General features: G+C 29.9%; 1 protein-coding gene across 3 annotated transcripts in view; it reads right to left on the minus strand.

Moving 5' to 3' along the window:
• Positions 1 to 777: 777 nt before the first annotated feature.
• The window catches only part of LOC117125066 (dephospho-CoA kinase domain-containing protein-like), a 32,362-nt gene continuing 17,497 nt past the window's right edge, over positions 778 to 15,642 (minus strand). For all 3 annotated transcript variants that reach the window (XM_033271459.1, XM_033271443.1, XM_033271450.1), the window contains exons 3-5: positions 2,981 to 3,189; positions 2,051 to 2,138; positions 778 to 1,545 (exon numbers count right to left, since the gene is read on the minus strand). In XM_033271459.1, coding sequence (XP_033127350.1) covers positions 1,260 to 1,545; positions 2,051 to 2,138; positions 2,981 to 3,189 — 583 coding nt within the window. In that variant the 3' untranslated portion in view covers positions 778 to 1,259. The remainder of the gene's footprint in view (positions 1,546 to 2,050; positions 2,139 to 2,980; positions 3,190 to 15,642) is intronic.

Raw genomic sequence — 15,642 nt, forward strand, 5'->3', positions numbered from 1 at the left:
TTAAGTCTAGTTATTAAGCACCTATCTGTCTTACCAATATAATCACTATTGCAGCCTGGACATTTAAAATGATAGACAACAGAACTTCTGTACTCCTTAGGGGTTTGATCCTTAGTAGATATAAAATATATATAGCTTTCTTTGTTTTTGTAGGTATCTTTGATCATTAGAGTAAGAATGCTTTGATCTTTTGTTTAAATCACTGCTATGTCACCTACTAGAGGTAATGTTTTGATTGGTTAAACACTTTTGGTGCTAGTGCATATAAGCTTGCTAATATGGATAATTTTTTCATTCCTGATGATGACATAATTAATGTCGAAATATTGAATCCCAACACGATGGCGTGTATTTCAATACTTGGAGTCAACAGCTTCAAGGTAAACAGCGCATACTTCCTTGTGCCTATGATCTCAGCAGCATTAGGTATAAAGTTAGACAGCACATCCAAACTTGGGCCTATGATCTGTCAACAGCTCCAAGTTAAAGGTAAATAGCACATCCGAACTTGGGCCTATGATCAGTCAGTAGCTTTAAGTTAAAGGTAAATAGCACATCCACACTTGGGCCTATGATCAGTCAATAGCTTTGGCTTTAAAGTAGACAGCATATTCTCATATAGGTATGATATTTGGTGCATATAGATTGAGATACACTCACATCCCAGGATTTGTATTCCCTAAATTTGTTATAATAACAAATAACCCTTTCATTTCATTTATATATTCAGAAAAAATAAATCTCCGGTACCCAAGAAACACTATATTCATGACAAAATTCTAGGGTCACCAATAACCCATATCAGTTCTTTATTTAGTTTTATTTATTTCCTTATTTATTTATTTTATTATTTATTTATATATTAATTAGATGATTAGACAATTAGTTGACAATTATTTGATTGATTGAATGAATTATTAATTATGTATTTATTCATTTTGCACTTGATTTTTTTTTCGAAGGGGCACCACTTGTAAAGCTATGCTTATTCGTGGCTGCCTGATTTCTTTTCATTTAATACTTTTGTATATACTGATTTTGAATAAATATTTTTAAATTGAATTTAATTTGAAATTGAATAAAATCTTTCCTTCAACTTTATTGATCAGGCGTGGATCCATTAGGGAGGCACGTTTTGCCACTAAATTTTTAAATTAAAAGGCACATATTGAAATTAGCACTCTCATCTATTCTGAATATGTTGGACGCCCCCCCACCCCACCTTCATTCTGGATCCACCCCTGTTCATCATTTTCCAATCATAAACAAAGTTTTTTAACACCTAAAAGGATAATAAAAATGAAACCAAGCAACAATAATAAAAATGGTATTCTAAGCCATAAGTGAGCTTTTGATTGTTGCAAGCGAATAACAAGGTGGCGAACTTGTTGTCTTGTCTCCTCTATGCCATGAGAATTTTCAATAAGGTAGTCTGCAAATTCTTTTTTCTTTTCCAGTGGCATTTGTGAATTTATCCTCTTGAGGGCATCCTCTTCCGGTAGACTATTTCTCTGCATAAGACGCTGAAGTTGCGCCTCTCCATCACTGCATTTAAATAGTTAAAAAGCATCTTATTCAAAATTCTACAGTGATACCAACAACAAGAACAACAACAATAAAAAAAGATTAAAACAATTGTAATGATTTCTAAAATGCACCATCAATTATCCACATTTACTGAATGAACTATATTTCAATTCAATTCAATTCATTTTATTCAGTCTATTATACATGAATATAACAGAAATGTGTTTTGAAGCTAAGCGATCAAACATAAATATAAGTATTAAGTGATTGGAAAAATAATACAGATATACTAGCAAGTAAGAGCCAACAAAGAATGGGGATCCTGCATAAAATGAAGTATATGAACATTGATAAAACTATATTAAGATTATTTTATACTAATTAGATGATTAGAATAGTTTATAAAATTATTACAATAGAAAAAAAAAATCAAATCTAAAATTTAGCAAATCTAAGTTTAAGACCATAAACTACTGTAAGACAAAATAAAATAACAAAGCATTTTATTTTTCTTTAAACTCACCAATAAACAACAACAACACTGTTGATATATCTTAATAACTTGCTCCCCTCCAGTAATAATGGTATATCCAAAACAACAAACTTGTAACCTTAGGAAATTAATATTTGATGAATTCATAATTAGTGTTATTTAAAAAAAATTATGGAATTGCTACTTTACCATCAGACTTATTATCCATCATCATTAAATTCAATATTTTATTTACAAATAAAAATACATTACTTGGATAATACATTACTTGGATAACACAAAAATGTATACCTAAAAATTGCATTTAACTGAGAAATTGACCTATTCATTGATAATATATGTAAAAATAAATCGATTTTGAGTTATTAATACAGTGTTAGAGAGTAAAATAATAGCTATAAAATGGTAAAAAAATCATTCAAATCGGACTTTCCTTATGAAGTTACAAGCGTTTAACCACACAGCTGTTTAAAGAACAATATATGAGAAATTAACTGTCAAAGTTTACAATTTCAGGCATTTCTCATGCAGAAACTATCTTTAAATCCTTAACAAGTATTGTTTTAACATTGAAAATGGGGAAAATAACAGCATAGAATGATGTGTAGATATATAAAGGTTAGTTTAGTGCAATAAAATAGATTTTTAAAAATTTGACATTCAAGCATGTTTTGGCCATTTTCTCTGAAACACGATTTGCGACGAGTGACTGGTTTGGCTTGTCTTTGCCACATATGTTTTTTTTTTTTTTGTGAGAATGCTCAGCTACTAGTGACTAGCATACCTAGTATGGTATTACTACCTCTATCATTATTTTCATTATGTTCTGGTTACTGACCCTAAGTAATCCCCCATCCTCATCTTGGGATACGCCCCCATCCATTTCCACACCTCACTCTCCTCCTCAACTGGCTTCCCCCCATGCTTTATTAATAGTCAATAATTTTTTGTTAAATTTACCTTTAATGAAATGTACAAAAATCTGCCACATGATTTCTTTTTGTATATATGGATGGGTGCAAGAATTAAGTAATTTTCTTCTATTTTCATCCCCAAATATGCAAGATGCCAGCTTTGGTCGATCCAAGTTGCCATCGGATAGTAGCATGTCCTGTCCAAAGTGTTTCACAATAAGAGTCCAAGCTGGTTTGTGTTGCTCGACCACTTGCCTGCAAAGAATGACATTCGTAATGCATAGTATAGCATGATTCAAATGAGCGAGTCATTGGATTAAATAAGTGCAGTATATCAAATTAGATCTAAGAAGGCTTGGTGGAAAGGGGAACACATTCACAGAGTTTGTTTCTGCTCCCAATGTTTTCCACACACTCAAAACATGCTCAGCAAAAAATGACTGCAGATTTGATATTAAAGCCCCAAAATTTCAGTTGTTAAGAAAATTTTTTATATATGTTTGGCCTATAAAGATTTATAAATATAATACGAAATTGCTAGTTTAACTAAATATAGATATTTCTAAACATGAAAAAAATTATAAAATAAGACTTAAATTTGATTTTTTTCTGTTCCACACAAAAAATGAAGCTGAATGAAGTTTTTGTGTTTGATTTTGGGATAGGTCTGCAAAATGATTTTGGGATAGGTCTGCAAAATGATTTTGGGATAGGTCTGCAAAATCTCAAGCTTACTTGATCAACTGCAGTAAGCGAGATACGAAGTACAAAAACTAATCTAATTAGAAAGGGCGTACTTTATTGACTCTATATAGTATAAAAGTGAGAGCATTCCAGCGGATGTGATCTACAACCTCTGAATTTGCCTGGTAACGAAGTCGTCAAGAAAATGGTAATCTTCTATGAGAAATAGTCTCTATTTCTCTCTTTTTTTAATTCTTTTGCGTAAAATTATAATTTATGTCAATATTTTTCCATGGTTTATAATGATTAGTTTAATGCATACGCATTTATTGTAAAAAAATGTTTTAGTTAAATTTTGCCGGGAATGGGGCTTTAAAATAGGTTGAGTGTGAGCACTCTATTACCTCATTATCCCAGCTAGCATCATATTTAGCTATCATTCCCACTACCCACCCACGTAACCCCTTTCCCCATCTGGGAAACCTTTCAGGATTACATGGTTATCCTTGCTTTTCATGTTTGTTGCTAAGTTAAATCATATGTTAGTCTCATCATAATGATATGCTGCTATATAATGCACATATTTTTCCATGATTTAAATACGAGTATAAAAAAATCACCATTTTAACAAGCAACTAGACCAAGCTTCCATGCATGGACTGTCCCACTGTTTTCTATTGTAATAGCTTTGTTATTTCACATTTCCATTTCCATTATTTCCATTTTTCTTAAAATGCTGTCTGTTATTATATTTTTAAAATCAAAAAGGCCTGGTAAAAACACTTTTATAAGGATAATACCATACTAGTACTAGTTTACTACAGTAATCTAGTAAAATATAATTTACTATAATACCTCCATTATAATACACAATACTCAGTACACTGAATGGCCTCTTAATGTAATAGTCAGATGTGGTATGCATTGAAAGTCTCAGTGAATCATGAAAAAAGGAAATTCAAGTTAAGATATTATATGGTAACCATTTTTTACTCCTTTCTTATATTTTGTTAAGTTGGTCAAAATGTTAACTTGTGTTTTTTTTCTCACACAACATGAATGAACTCAATTGTGAATTTAAAGACTTAAGGCATAAATTTCTATATTGTTTAAATGATATTTTGATAAGAAGCGAGTCTAATGATATCTTCAAAACTTGATGATATTAAGGGGTCGTTCATATATATATATAAGATTATATATATATATATATATATATAGATAGATAGATATCCAAATAAATATAGAGTTGCTGCATAGACAGATCTGTATATATAAAATAAGAAGTCAAACAAAGTTCTGTATCTGTCTCAAAAATAAAATATTTATTTAACTAGTACTTTCGACGATAGGTCATCATCAGGTACTCTCAGTACCTGATGATGACCTATGGTCGAAAGTACTAGTACAATATTTTAGTTTTGAGACATACCCATATACATACATAAACATACATACACACAAACTGTAAATATATATACATATATACATATGCAAGTTGCGAAAGTAAATAAAATACAAAAAGAATACATAAAATCATATGCAGTCAATCAGAAATGCAACAGCAAAGGAAGAACAGTACACTTTAAAAGAGTGGTGAAATGGTCACGCGTACCTCTCAGAACATTGCTATTTTTTCTCCAATAAAAGTACACTTCTTAATTTCCATTTCCATGTATATTTGCTATCAACATACATTATACACCTATATGAACCCCACACACATTATATATGAAAATATTCGATGACTAAATATAATAACCGAAAGGTCCACTGATTTATCTCAGATAAGAAAGTATAATACATACTCCAACGATGGCGTGTATTTCAATACTTGGAGTATGTATTATACTTTCTTAAATATAATAACAAAACAAATAAAACATAACAGTGTTTTGAATCTTAATAGGATTCTAATTAGAAGAGAAAAGACAAAGAATAAGTTACATAAAAAAAAACCTACAAAAAAAAAAAAAAACCAACTTTAGTTTAGTCAGAGTAATTAAAAAAAGGCTTAGAGTACAGTGTTTTTTCACAGATTATGCTAAAGTGTGGTAATTTAAAAAAAAATAGATCATCTAGTAAATTGTGAATTCTAAAATTTGTTGAGCCATTAACAAATATTTCCCAATATTGTTGTAAATTATTTTTAAATAAGACATTTTTATATTTATGAAAACCTTAGTTCTAATATCTTCTAATCTTGAACATTCTAGTAGGAAATGTTTGATATATTCAATGCTGTTTTGAGTTGGTTAAGTTTTAGTTCTTTTAACTTGATGTATCTTGTAGTCTTTGTCTTTAAGTTTTGTGTTTTGGATGCCTGTGTAAATATTATTATTATTATTACTACTATTGTTTGTGTTAAAGAAACAGTCCGTTAAGGATTAAGAAATTTCTCAACTTTCAGTTATACACAGACGGGAACAAATATGTTTTTGCTGATTTACAGCCCTTTAACTGTATTACTAAGCTTTTTATGACAGTCTCGGTTGATAATCAACCATGGGCTATTAATGAATTCTAAAGCTATTACATTGTAGCTTAGAATTAGAAGAGGTTGTGTATTTTTACAGAGTACACACAAATGATGCCTTGAATGAAAAGGAATGAACCAAAGTACTGATAACCATCAACTCTTAAACTTTTATTAGTAATTTTCTAAAATAACACCATACGTGTATTACAGTATAACTGTTGAACAAAAAATAATACATGAATGAGGTTTTCTTGCTTGTGTAGACCAAATACTCAGTACATTCCTATATTGTGAAAAAAAAAATTCACAACCGCTCCAAGTCACACTAAAGTTTGATGATTGAAAAGTTAGTTTAGCATTTAGACAAGATCTCCAAACATATTTTTTTTTATATATACAGTACTGTAGAACCCCTATTAAGGGGATATCTTTGGGACCAAAGAGTGTCCCCTATTCAGGGGAGACTAACCAGAAAATTGAAATTGTCTCATTAATGGGGGATGGCATGTTTTCGTACAAGGACGACATAGATTCTTTATAATTTTATTTTAATTGACCTAAGAATAAGTTAAAGTTGAATTATAACTAATTTATAACAATAATTTGCAATGCTAAAATAATTCATTTATGAAATGAAATCAATTATATGTAATTAATTAAAACAAAAGTTGTATATACTTCCAATATTGTTTTTTGATTCAAATTTAATGTTAATGACCAAATATTCTTTTTTTAAATATTGAACTTTCTATTGGATGCACAAGATAGGATACTAAAAATAGGGTAATTGTACGGTATAGATTAGAATCCTATATGAAAATACAAAAAATCACCATTGTTAATGGTCAAAATTAACAAGATTGTATTTATAAGAAGTAACACATGCACTAGGCATATACCAATGTCCATTCTAAACATTGAGAGAAAAAAAAAATTATGGTTTAATGTTAAGTTTATTGCTCAAAAGGTTTCTTATTTTGCAACTACTGTAGTTGTTTTGATAGAATAAAAAATATAAGTGTCTCCTAGGGGTTAAATTGTATTGGTTTGACCATTTTGCACATTCAAAAAGTGTCTCTACTCCCTTAATAGGGATGTCCCCTTCATAGGGGTTGGCCGTAGTGTTAAAAGATTTCCTCTCGTTTCATGGAAAAGTATCCCTTTAATAAATAAGTGTGTCCTGTGATTAGAGATGCCCCAAAGGAGGTGTTCTACTGCATAAGAAATGTTACATGTGAAATATGAACTCTAAATTGTGGTAATACTGTACTTTACACATACATATTAATGGTAAACAACAAAAGATGAAACTGAAACTGTGAATTTAAAAATTATTAGGGATATTAAAGAAAGAAAAGAAAATACAATTCTTCAATTGAAAGTTTATTTTTCATAAATTATTAAGTTCTAAGCCACACAAAAGCTTGATGACAGCATGTTAAAACATTTTAACGAAAAGTTGGATCAAAAATGTGACATGCATGTTCTTTCTGTGTGTGTAAATATCTGTTACTCTCCCAGTTCACCTGACCTGGAATATAGCTGCCCATACCCAGATAGTTGAAATGGGTGACAAATTAATGTCTTAATAGGGTACTACATAAAAATCATGAAATAATTTTTTATTTATGCAATTGTTTATTGCTCAAAAGGTTTCTTATTTTGCAACTACTGCAGTTGTTTTGATAGAATAAAAAATATAAGTGTCTCCTAGGGGTTAAATTGTATTGGTTTGACCATTTTGCACATTCAAAAAGTGTCTCTACTCCCTTAATAGGGGTGTCCCCTTCATAGGGGTTGGCCGTAGTGTTAAAAGATTTCCTCTTGTTTCATGGAAAAGTATCCCTTTAATAAATAAGTGTGTTCTGTGATTAGAGATGCCCCAAAGGAGGTGTTCTACTGCATAAGAAATGTTACATGTGAAATATGAACTCTAAATTGTGGTAATACTTTACACATACATATTAATGGTATTAAAACAAAAGATGAAACTGAAACTGTGAATTAAAAAATTATTAGGGATTTTCAAGAAAGAAAAGAAAATACAATTCTTCAATTGAAAGTTTATTTTTCATAAATTATTAAGTTCTAAGCCACACAAAAGCTTGATGACAGCATGTTAAAACATTTTAACAAAAAGTTGGATCAAAAATGTGACATGCATGTTCTTTCTGTGTGTGTAAATATCTGTTACTCTCCCAGTTCACCTGACCTGGAATATAGCTGCCCATACCCAGATAGTTGCAAATGGGTCACAAATTAATGTCTTAATAGGGTACTACATAAAAATCATGAAATAATTTTTTATTTATGCAATTGTTTATTGCTCAAAAGGTTTCTTATTTTGCAACTACTGTAGTTGTTTTGATAGAATAAAAAATATAAGTGTCTCCTAGGGGTTAAATTGTATTGGTTTGACCATTTTGCACATTCAAAAAGTGTCTCTACTCCCTTAATACATTCAAAAAGTGTCTCTATTCCCTTAATAGGGGTGTCCCCTTCATAGGGGTTGGCCGTAGTGTTAAAAGATTTCCTCTTGTTTCATGGAAAAGTATCCCTTTAATAAGTGTGTTCTGTGATTAGAGATGCCCCAAAGGAGGTGTTCTACTGCATAAGAAATGTTACATGTGAAATATGAACTCTAAATTGTGGTAATACTTTACACATACATATTAATGGTATTAAAACAAAAGATGAAACTGAAACTGTGAATTAAAAAATTATTAGGGATTTTCAAGAAAGAAAAGAAAATACAATTCTTCAATCAAAAGTTTATTTTTCATAAATTAATTATTAAGTTCTAAGCCACACAAAAGCTTGATGACAGCATGTTAAAACATTTTAACGAAAAGTTGGATCAAAAATGTGACATGCATGTTCTTTCTGTGTGTGTAAATATCTGTTACTCTCCCAGTTTTCACCTGGCCTGGAATATAGCTGCCCATACCCAAATAGTTGAAATGGATGACAAATTAATGTCTTAATAGGGTACTACATAAAAATCATGAAATAATTTTTTATTTATGCAATTGATAATAGGTGAGGAAAACATTCTTCTTATTCTAAAATTTAAACTACTAACTTCCTTAATACAAAATATTGTATTTAACTGATCTGAGTGCAAAAAAAAAATTGTAAATTTCCCTAAATGGGACTCGAACCCAGGAACTTCTGCTGTCTACGTACATGTGTGTGTATATATAATTTATAATTAATCCAATCCAAATTAAGCTACCGCTTTTAAAATACTTTTAATTTTACAACTCTTTTATTTGTATACAATGGTATGACTAAACCATGGACCTTATAAAATAGGTCCATGACTAAACTGTTTATATTTCCTAAAACAAATTTGCTAATCTTTTTACTATTGAATTTTGTTATTTTAATATTTGATTAAGTCGTGCATTATTAACTCTATTACTTTACATTGTGGTCTTAACTTTGTTGATGTATTTTAACAAACTTCAATGTATTCTGTGTTGTAGATTAAGATTTTATCATTTTTAAAATTAAGTATCTTCTCAATTGTATTAATTTAAGCAGGACCATTTTTAAAAACAGACTCTTACATCTTGTCTGAAATTGTATCCTGTATAAATATTTTTCAAATAAATATAACTTATCTTAGCCATTCTGGCACTGGCATTCTGTTTCCAAAATAACTGAATGGAAATTAAAAAAAAATTAATAATAATAAACTCACGATCATATTCTTTGTACATCAGCCTTTTGATCTGTCCCTGGATCCTCGTCGGCGTCCACTATGTTATTATGGCTCACTGCTGATCCCAGTGTTAGAATCCTATTCCATTCCATTCCATTCGTTTGGCAGGTGCGATCGGTAGTGAGACGCCGACGAGGACCAGAAATGAATCGAAAGGCTTACGTCCAAATAATATTATCGTGAGTTCATTACTATTATTACTATTATTTTTTTTTTCATTCAGTTACATGTTTGCAGTGCAAGAATGGCTAACATAAGTAAGATTAAAACCAATAATGTACTAGAAAGGCACTATCCGAAATATTACACTTTGTGAAGAGATCCAAGAAAAATAAATTAAAATAAATTAAAAAAAAAAACCATCTGTCTTTAAAACAACAAAAGATGAAATTGAAACTGTGTAAAGCAATTCCAGAAAGGATAAGAAAATACAATTCTTTAATTAATAATAATAATATTTATTTGGCATCACAAGACATGTTACAATATTGCCAGGAAAGAGAACAGGCATAAACCGAACAAAAACCTGCACTATTATCCAACATCTTAACTATTTTCTCAAATTAAAAACTCTTAATCAACTACTAAAAATTACACTAAAATATATTAACTTTATTAACAATTATAAACAAAAGTTATAAATAGAGAATGTGTTAAGAACGGAATAACAATAAGCAACAAGAATTTTACTAGCTTTCTAATAGAACATACATAATTCACTTGAGTGTGACATGTTAGTTTAGAATTAATAAGAACACAATACATTTGGAATCATGTTATAATGATTATTTTTATGATATGATACATTTCTACATATTGATATATTCATTATTGCACATTTGGATATGTTTAAAAGAAATTTATTAAGAAATGACCATTCATACAACTTATTTAAGTAATTATGTAGGGCAGTGCAAGAATGGCTAACATAAGTAAGATTAAAACCAATAATGTACTAGAAAGGCACTATCCGAAATATTACACTTTGTGAAGAGATCCAAGAAAAATAAATAAAAATAAATTAAAAAAAAAAAAAAACCATCTGTCTTTAAAACCACAAAAGATGAAATTGAAACTGTGTAAAGCAATTCCAGAAAGGATAAGAAAATACAATTCTTTAATTAATAATAATAATATTTATTTGGCATCACAAGGCATGTTACAATATTGCAAGGAAAGAGAACAGGCATAAACCAAACAAAAACCTGCACTATTATACAACATCTTAACTATTTTCTCGAATTAAAAACACTTAATCAACTACTAAAAATTACACTAAAATATATTAACTTTATTAACAATTATAAACAAAAGTTATAAATAAAAGAATGTGTTAAGAACGGAATAACAATTAAAGCAACAAGAATTTTACTAGCTTTAGAACATACATAATTCACTTGAGTGTGACATGTTAGTTTAGAATTAATAAGAACACCAAGAAACTTAAAGTTATTTACGTTTACAATACATTTGGAATCATGTTATAATGATTATTTTTATGATATGATACATTTTTACATATTGATATATTCATTATTGCACATTTGGATATGTTTAAAATTAGTTTATTAAGAAATGACCAATCATACAACTTATTTAAGTAATTTTGTAGGGCTTTGAATCATCCTTATTTTTAATAGGCCGGGAAAGAGTATGATCATCTGCAAATTGTACAATAGAAGAAGAAATTCTATGATGATTAATATCACTCACATAAATTAAAAATAAAAGTGGACCCAAAATGGATCCTTGGGGCACTCCTGATTTCACATTAACCCACTCAGATTGTGCTCCCCTGCTTTCTCTCTGATAAAAAAAATCACTTACCCATGAATTTAATTATTTCCATTTATACCATTATTTTGAAGTTTACTAATTAACCATTATGTGGAACTTTATCAAATGCTGATGAAAAATCAAGGAAGATAACATCAACACTTTGATAATCTGCTATACAAATATTGAGCCCAAGAGTGAAATGTTTTAGTGAGAAGTTCAGTGCTATATCCATGCCTGAAACCATATTGGTTTTCAAATAAAATATTGTTACTTTCAAAATATTGGTACAAATGATTACACAATAATTTTCAACTATTTTACAAGTAATAGGGTTTAATGAAACTGGTCTATAACTATTCAAATTTCCCTTTAGTTTTCCTTGTTTCTTGTAAATGGGTACAACATTTGCAACCTTCCATTGTTCAGGTAATTTACCCTTCTGTATAGATAAATTTAAAAACTTACCTAATACATGTGCTAATTTAGCACTGCATTGTTTCAGAATAATAGGCAGGAGGGCATCTGTTCCTGGGGATTTAGAGGCATTCAATTTTGCTAATGCATAGTACTGTATATCTCTCAAACTGTAAGAGGTACAAATTCCATAATTTCAAAATTTATAGAAACATTAGTTAAAGTGTATCATTATTAGGTTAAAAACTAATACCCTCCGAGTCCTGTCTAATTGATCATATGTAGGACCAGAATTGTTTTAAATTGCTAGAAGCACTAAAAGATAGATATTCAGCACATAATTGCGATGAAACTACAATAAATTGCGGTCTTTCCTTTTTACTATACAATTTAAATTTATTTAATGCTACCTTGCCTGTTATTCTTTTTTATTAACTATAATACAAACAGCATTAATAGTAATAATAATAAAATAATAATAACTAAAAAAAGTTATAACAATACCTATTGATTATAACAAGGAGGTATTTAATACCTCCTTGATTATAACGATATGAACATACTGATTTATAGGCATATCAAATATACATTATTATATTTCATTTTTTTTATTTCATCCATCTTTAAAGAGGGTAACCCTTCCAGTTTAGCCCAGTAGGTTAACTGATATTCAGGGACCCTCTTTAATAAAATTAAGAAACAGTACAAACAACATCATTACAACATTCTTCTCCAAAGTTTTTCTAAAGTCCATATTGTTATATTTTCATTTCCTATTATATTTATATATAACATGGTTTAGATTTTACCTATTATATAATGTTATATATTGTTTCTAATCTCATTGTTCTGCTTTCAATTCCTCTCCCAGAAGGATTTGCTGTCACAACTAAATCAATTTCACTCCCTAAAGGCCTGTTATACTTCAACGATAACAATAACAAAGCTAAAAAGCAATTGTTCGTATAGAAAATAAAAGAAATAAGATAAGTTCGTACACTAGAACGATTTGATAACGATTTATCATTTATGCGACAACATATTTTGACACATCAAATCAGATGACGTCATAATCATGGAAAAACAATAAAATCGTAGTACAGTAGTAGCAAGGATTTTATCATTTTTCCATGATTATGACATCATCTGATTTGATTTTTAAAAATATTTTGTTATCGTATACACGATAAATCGTTATTGAATCATCCTAGTGTAAAAACTTCTCTCATTTCTTTTAAGCCTTAAGAACAGACTTGGTTTATTATAAAGCATTGTTTGCCTACTTTCTTAAAAACAGAAATGAAAAAAAGGACAAAAAAATATATTATGGGCTTAAAATCCACTGTATACTATTGATAAATGAGCTTTTATTTTCTCACAACTAAAATCAACTCCACTACCTAGACCTCAATAAGAGATTGACCGCGGTATTCTTAAAACAAACTTTAGTTGTAGTTCAAGCTAAAACTTAAAGCCCCATTCCCGGCCCAATCTAATTTTTGTATAATGTTATAAAGATTTATAAATATAATACGGAATTGCTAGTTTAAATGAATTTAGACATTACTAAGAATGAAAAAAATATAAAATAAGACTGAAATTTGATTTTTTGTGTTCCACACAAAAAATAAATGCGGATGAATTTTTCATGTTGATTTTGCGATAGGTCGTGAGAAGAAATATCGTAGGCACCGAAAACATTAGCCTATCCAATGCTGCTGCTAGGCTAGGCCTAGCCTTACCTCGGTTTAGGTTCTGTTATCACACATAAAAACGGCCGACATGATATTTTCCGTTAGTATTGACACTTGTGAATATAATATTTCACAGGAATTATTTCAAATTTGTTAAAAAACTGATTCTGACTGAGATTTTGACACTTAAACAAACATATCTCAGCCTAACCGAACGACCGCATTGTGCGATCTCATTTTTTTTTATTCTTTTGCGTAAAACTAAAATTCATGCCAATATTTTTCCATGATTTATAAAAATTGGAGTAATGCAAATGCATATTTTCTAAAAAAAGTCAGTTTTTAGTGAAATTTTGCTGGGAATGGGGCTTTTAAAAGTTCATTGGTTAGTTTGATAGTTGTTGCTTGCCAGCCGTCTTCAGCTGAACTACAACTAGGACTTGATTTAGTTGTAGTTAGAACTTTGACTACGTTGTTTGTGAATACAAATTGAAGTTGAAGTTGCAACTAAGACTAAATGGAGTTCTAGTTCGGAGTTCGACTAAAGAATATGGGTGTTAGTTTATAAAGCATTGTTTAATCTTGGAAGTAGTGAGTGTACTCAGAGTTGGATGTGAAGGAAATAAAAAAAAAAAAAAATTTAGGATAAGTGATAAATATGTCAATAGTAAAAAAATACTTTTATATTGGTTAGAAAAGCTTATTGATGGAAAATTTGAATTGCTGATTATGAAGGAAATAATGGAACAAATAAAAGTGGGACGACCCTACAAAAGAGAAAAAAAAACCAATTGATATCATGTATACTTTTGTTATTAGGTATAATGAAAAGCGTAAGGTTACAACTCCAAACACGCAATGGTTTAAACAGAAGGAATTAGAGCTTTGTTGTTGAAAACTATCATTCATGAGTGCTAAACTGCAAGAAGTAATATCCGGGAGATTAAATAATCCTTTATGAGCACATCTAATTATGATATATTGCTGCATGTGGTGATACCTATTATTTCCAGCTAACCTCCGGGGGAACAATTCATAATACAGCAGCAAAAACATGTTAAGTATCATAAATTTGTGGGAGATGGACTATAGTCTCCAGGAGACTTTTTTTTTCTAGTGGGGATGCAGGAGGCAACTGAAGGGAGGGTTTGGACTCCTGATCCTACGCTGGCTAGGTGTAAAACAAGATGTTTCCTAAGAGGTTTATAGCAATTTTAGGTAATCTTGTATGTATATAGGATCTTACAACAGGGAGCTTACGACTGAACGATGACGGTAGGACATAGAACGTAATGACGTCACTAAAAGTCATCTGCGCATGCAAGAACCTTAAGTTCTCCTCGTCACATGGATTCTAGGATGCAATTTGGCCAAATCTATGTATGCAGAGAATGTAGGACGCCCGGTAGGACAGTCACGCATGAGTGATTCCATTTAGCAAATCGAAAGTACTCTACTATTCAACTTGATGTTGTAAAGGTACATAAAAAAACAAATAATATGCTAGTACAATTCCAGACACTGTAGAACAGAATGAAAAATTACTAGAAAAGGTAACAATCTTTATCTATTCGGATGTACCAGCATAAAGGATGTGCAGGTAATTCGAATGTAGGTAAGAATGACCCCGGAAAAAATGGTCCCGGAAAAAATGGCCCCGGAAAAAAATGGCCCCATATGACAGGTAGGTAAAAATGGCCCCAATGAAAAATTCGGTAATAGAAATGATATATTTTTTTAAAATCTTCAAATATTTAAATACTGTATAATTGAATCAAGAAATAAAAAATGGCCATCAATTATAAAATTAAAGAAAAAAAAATAAATAAATAAACAAATGTTGTAAATTACCTTGTAGCAAAAATTTAATTAATAAATCAACATAAAGAATATGCATATTTGAGAACTAAAATAAATTAGTTTTTAGCTCC

This window comes from Anneissia japonica, unplaced genomic scaffold (assembly GCF_011630105.1).
Source record: "Anneissia japonica isolate Jap-2015-1 unplaced genomic scaffold, ASM1163010v1 scaffold466_len1169948_cov191, whole genome shotgun sequence".
NCBI classification, from domain to species: domain Eukaryota; kingdom Metazoa; phylum Echinodermata; class Crinoidea; order Comatulida; family Comatulidae; genus Anneissia; species Anneissia japonica.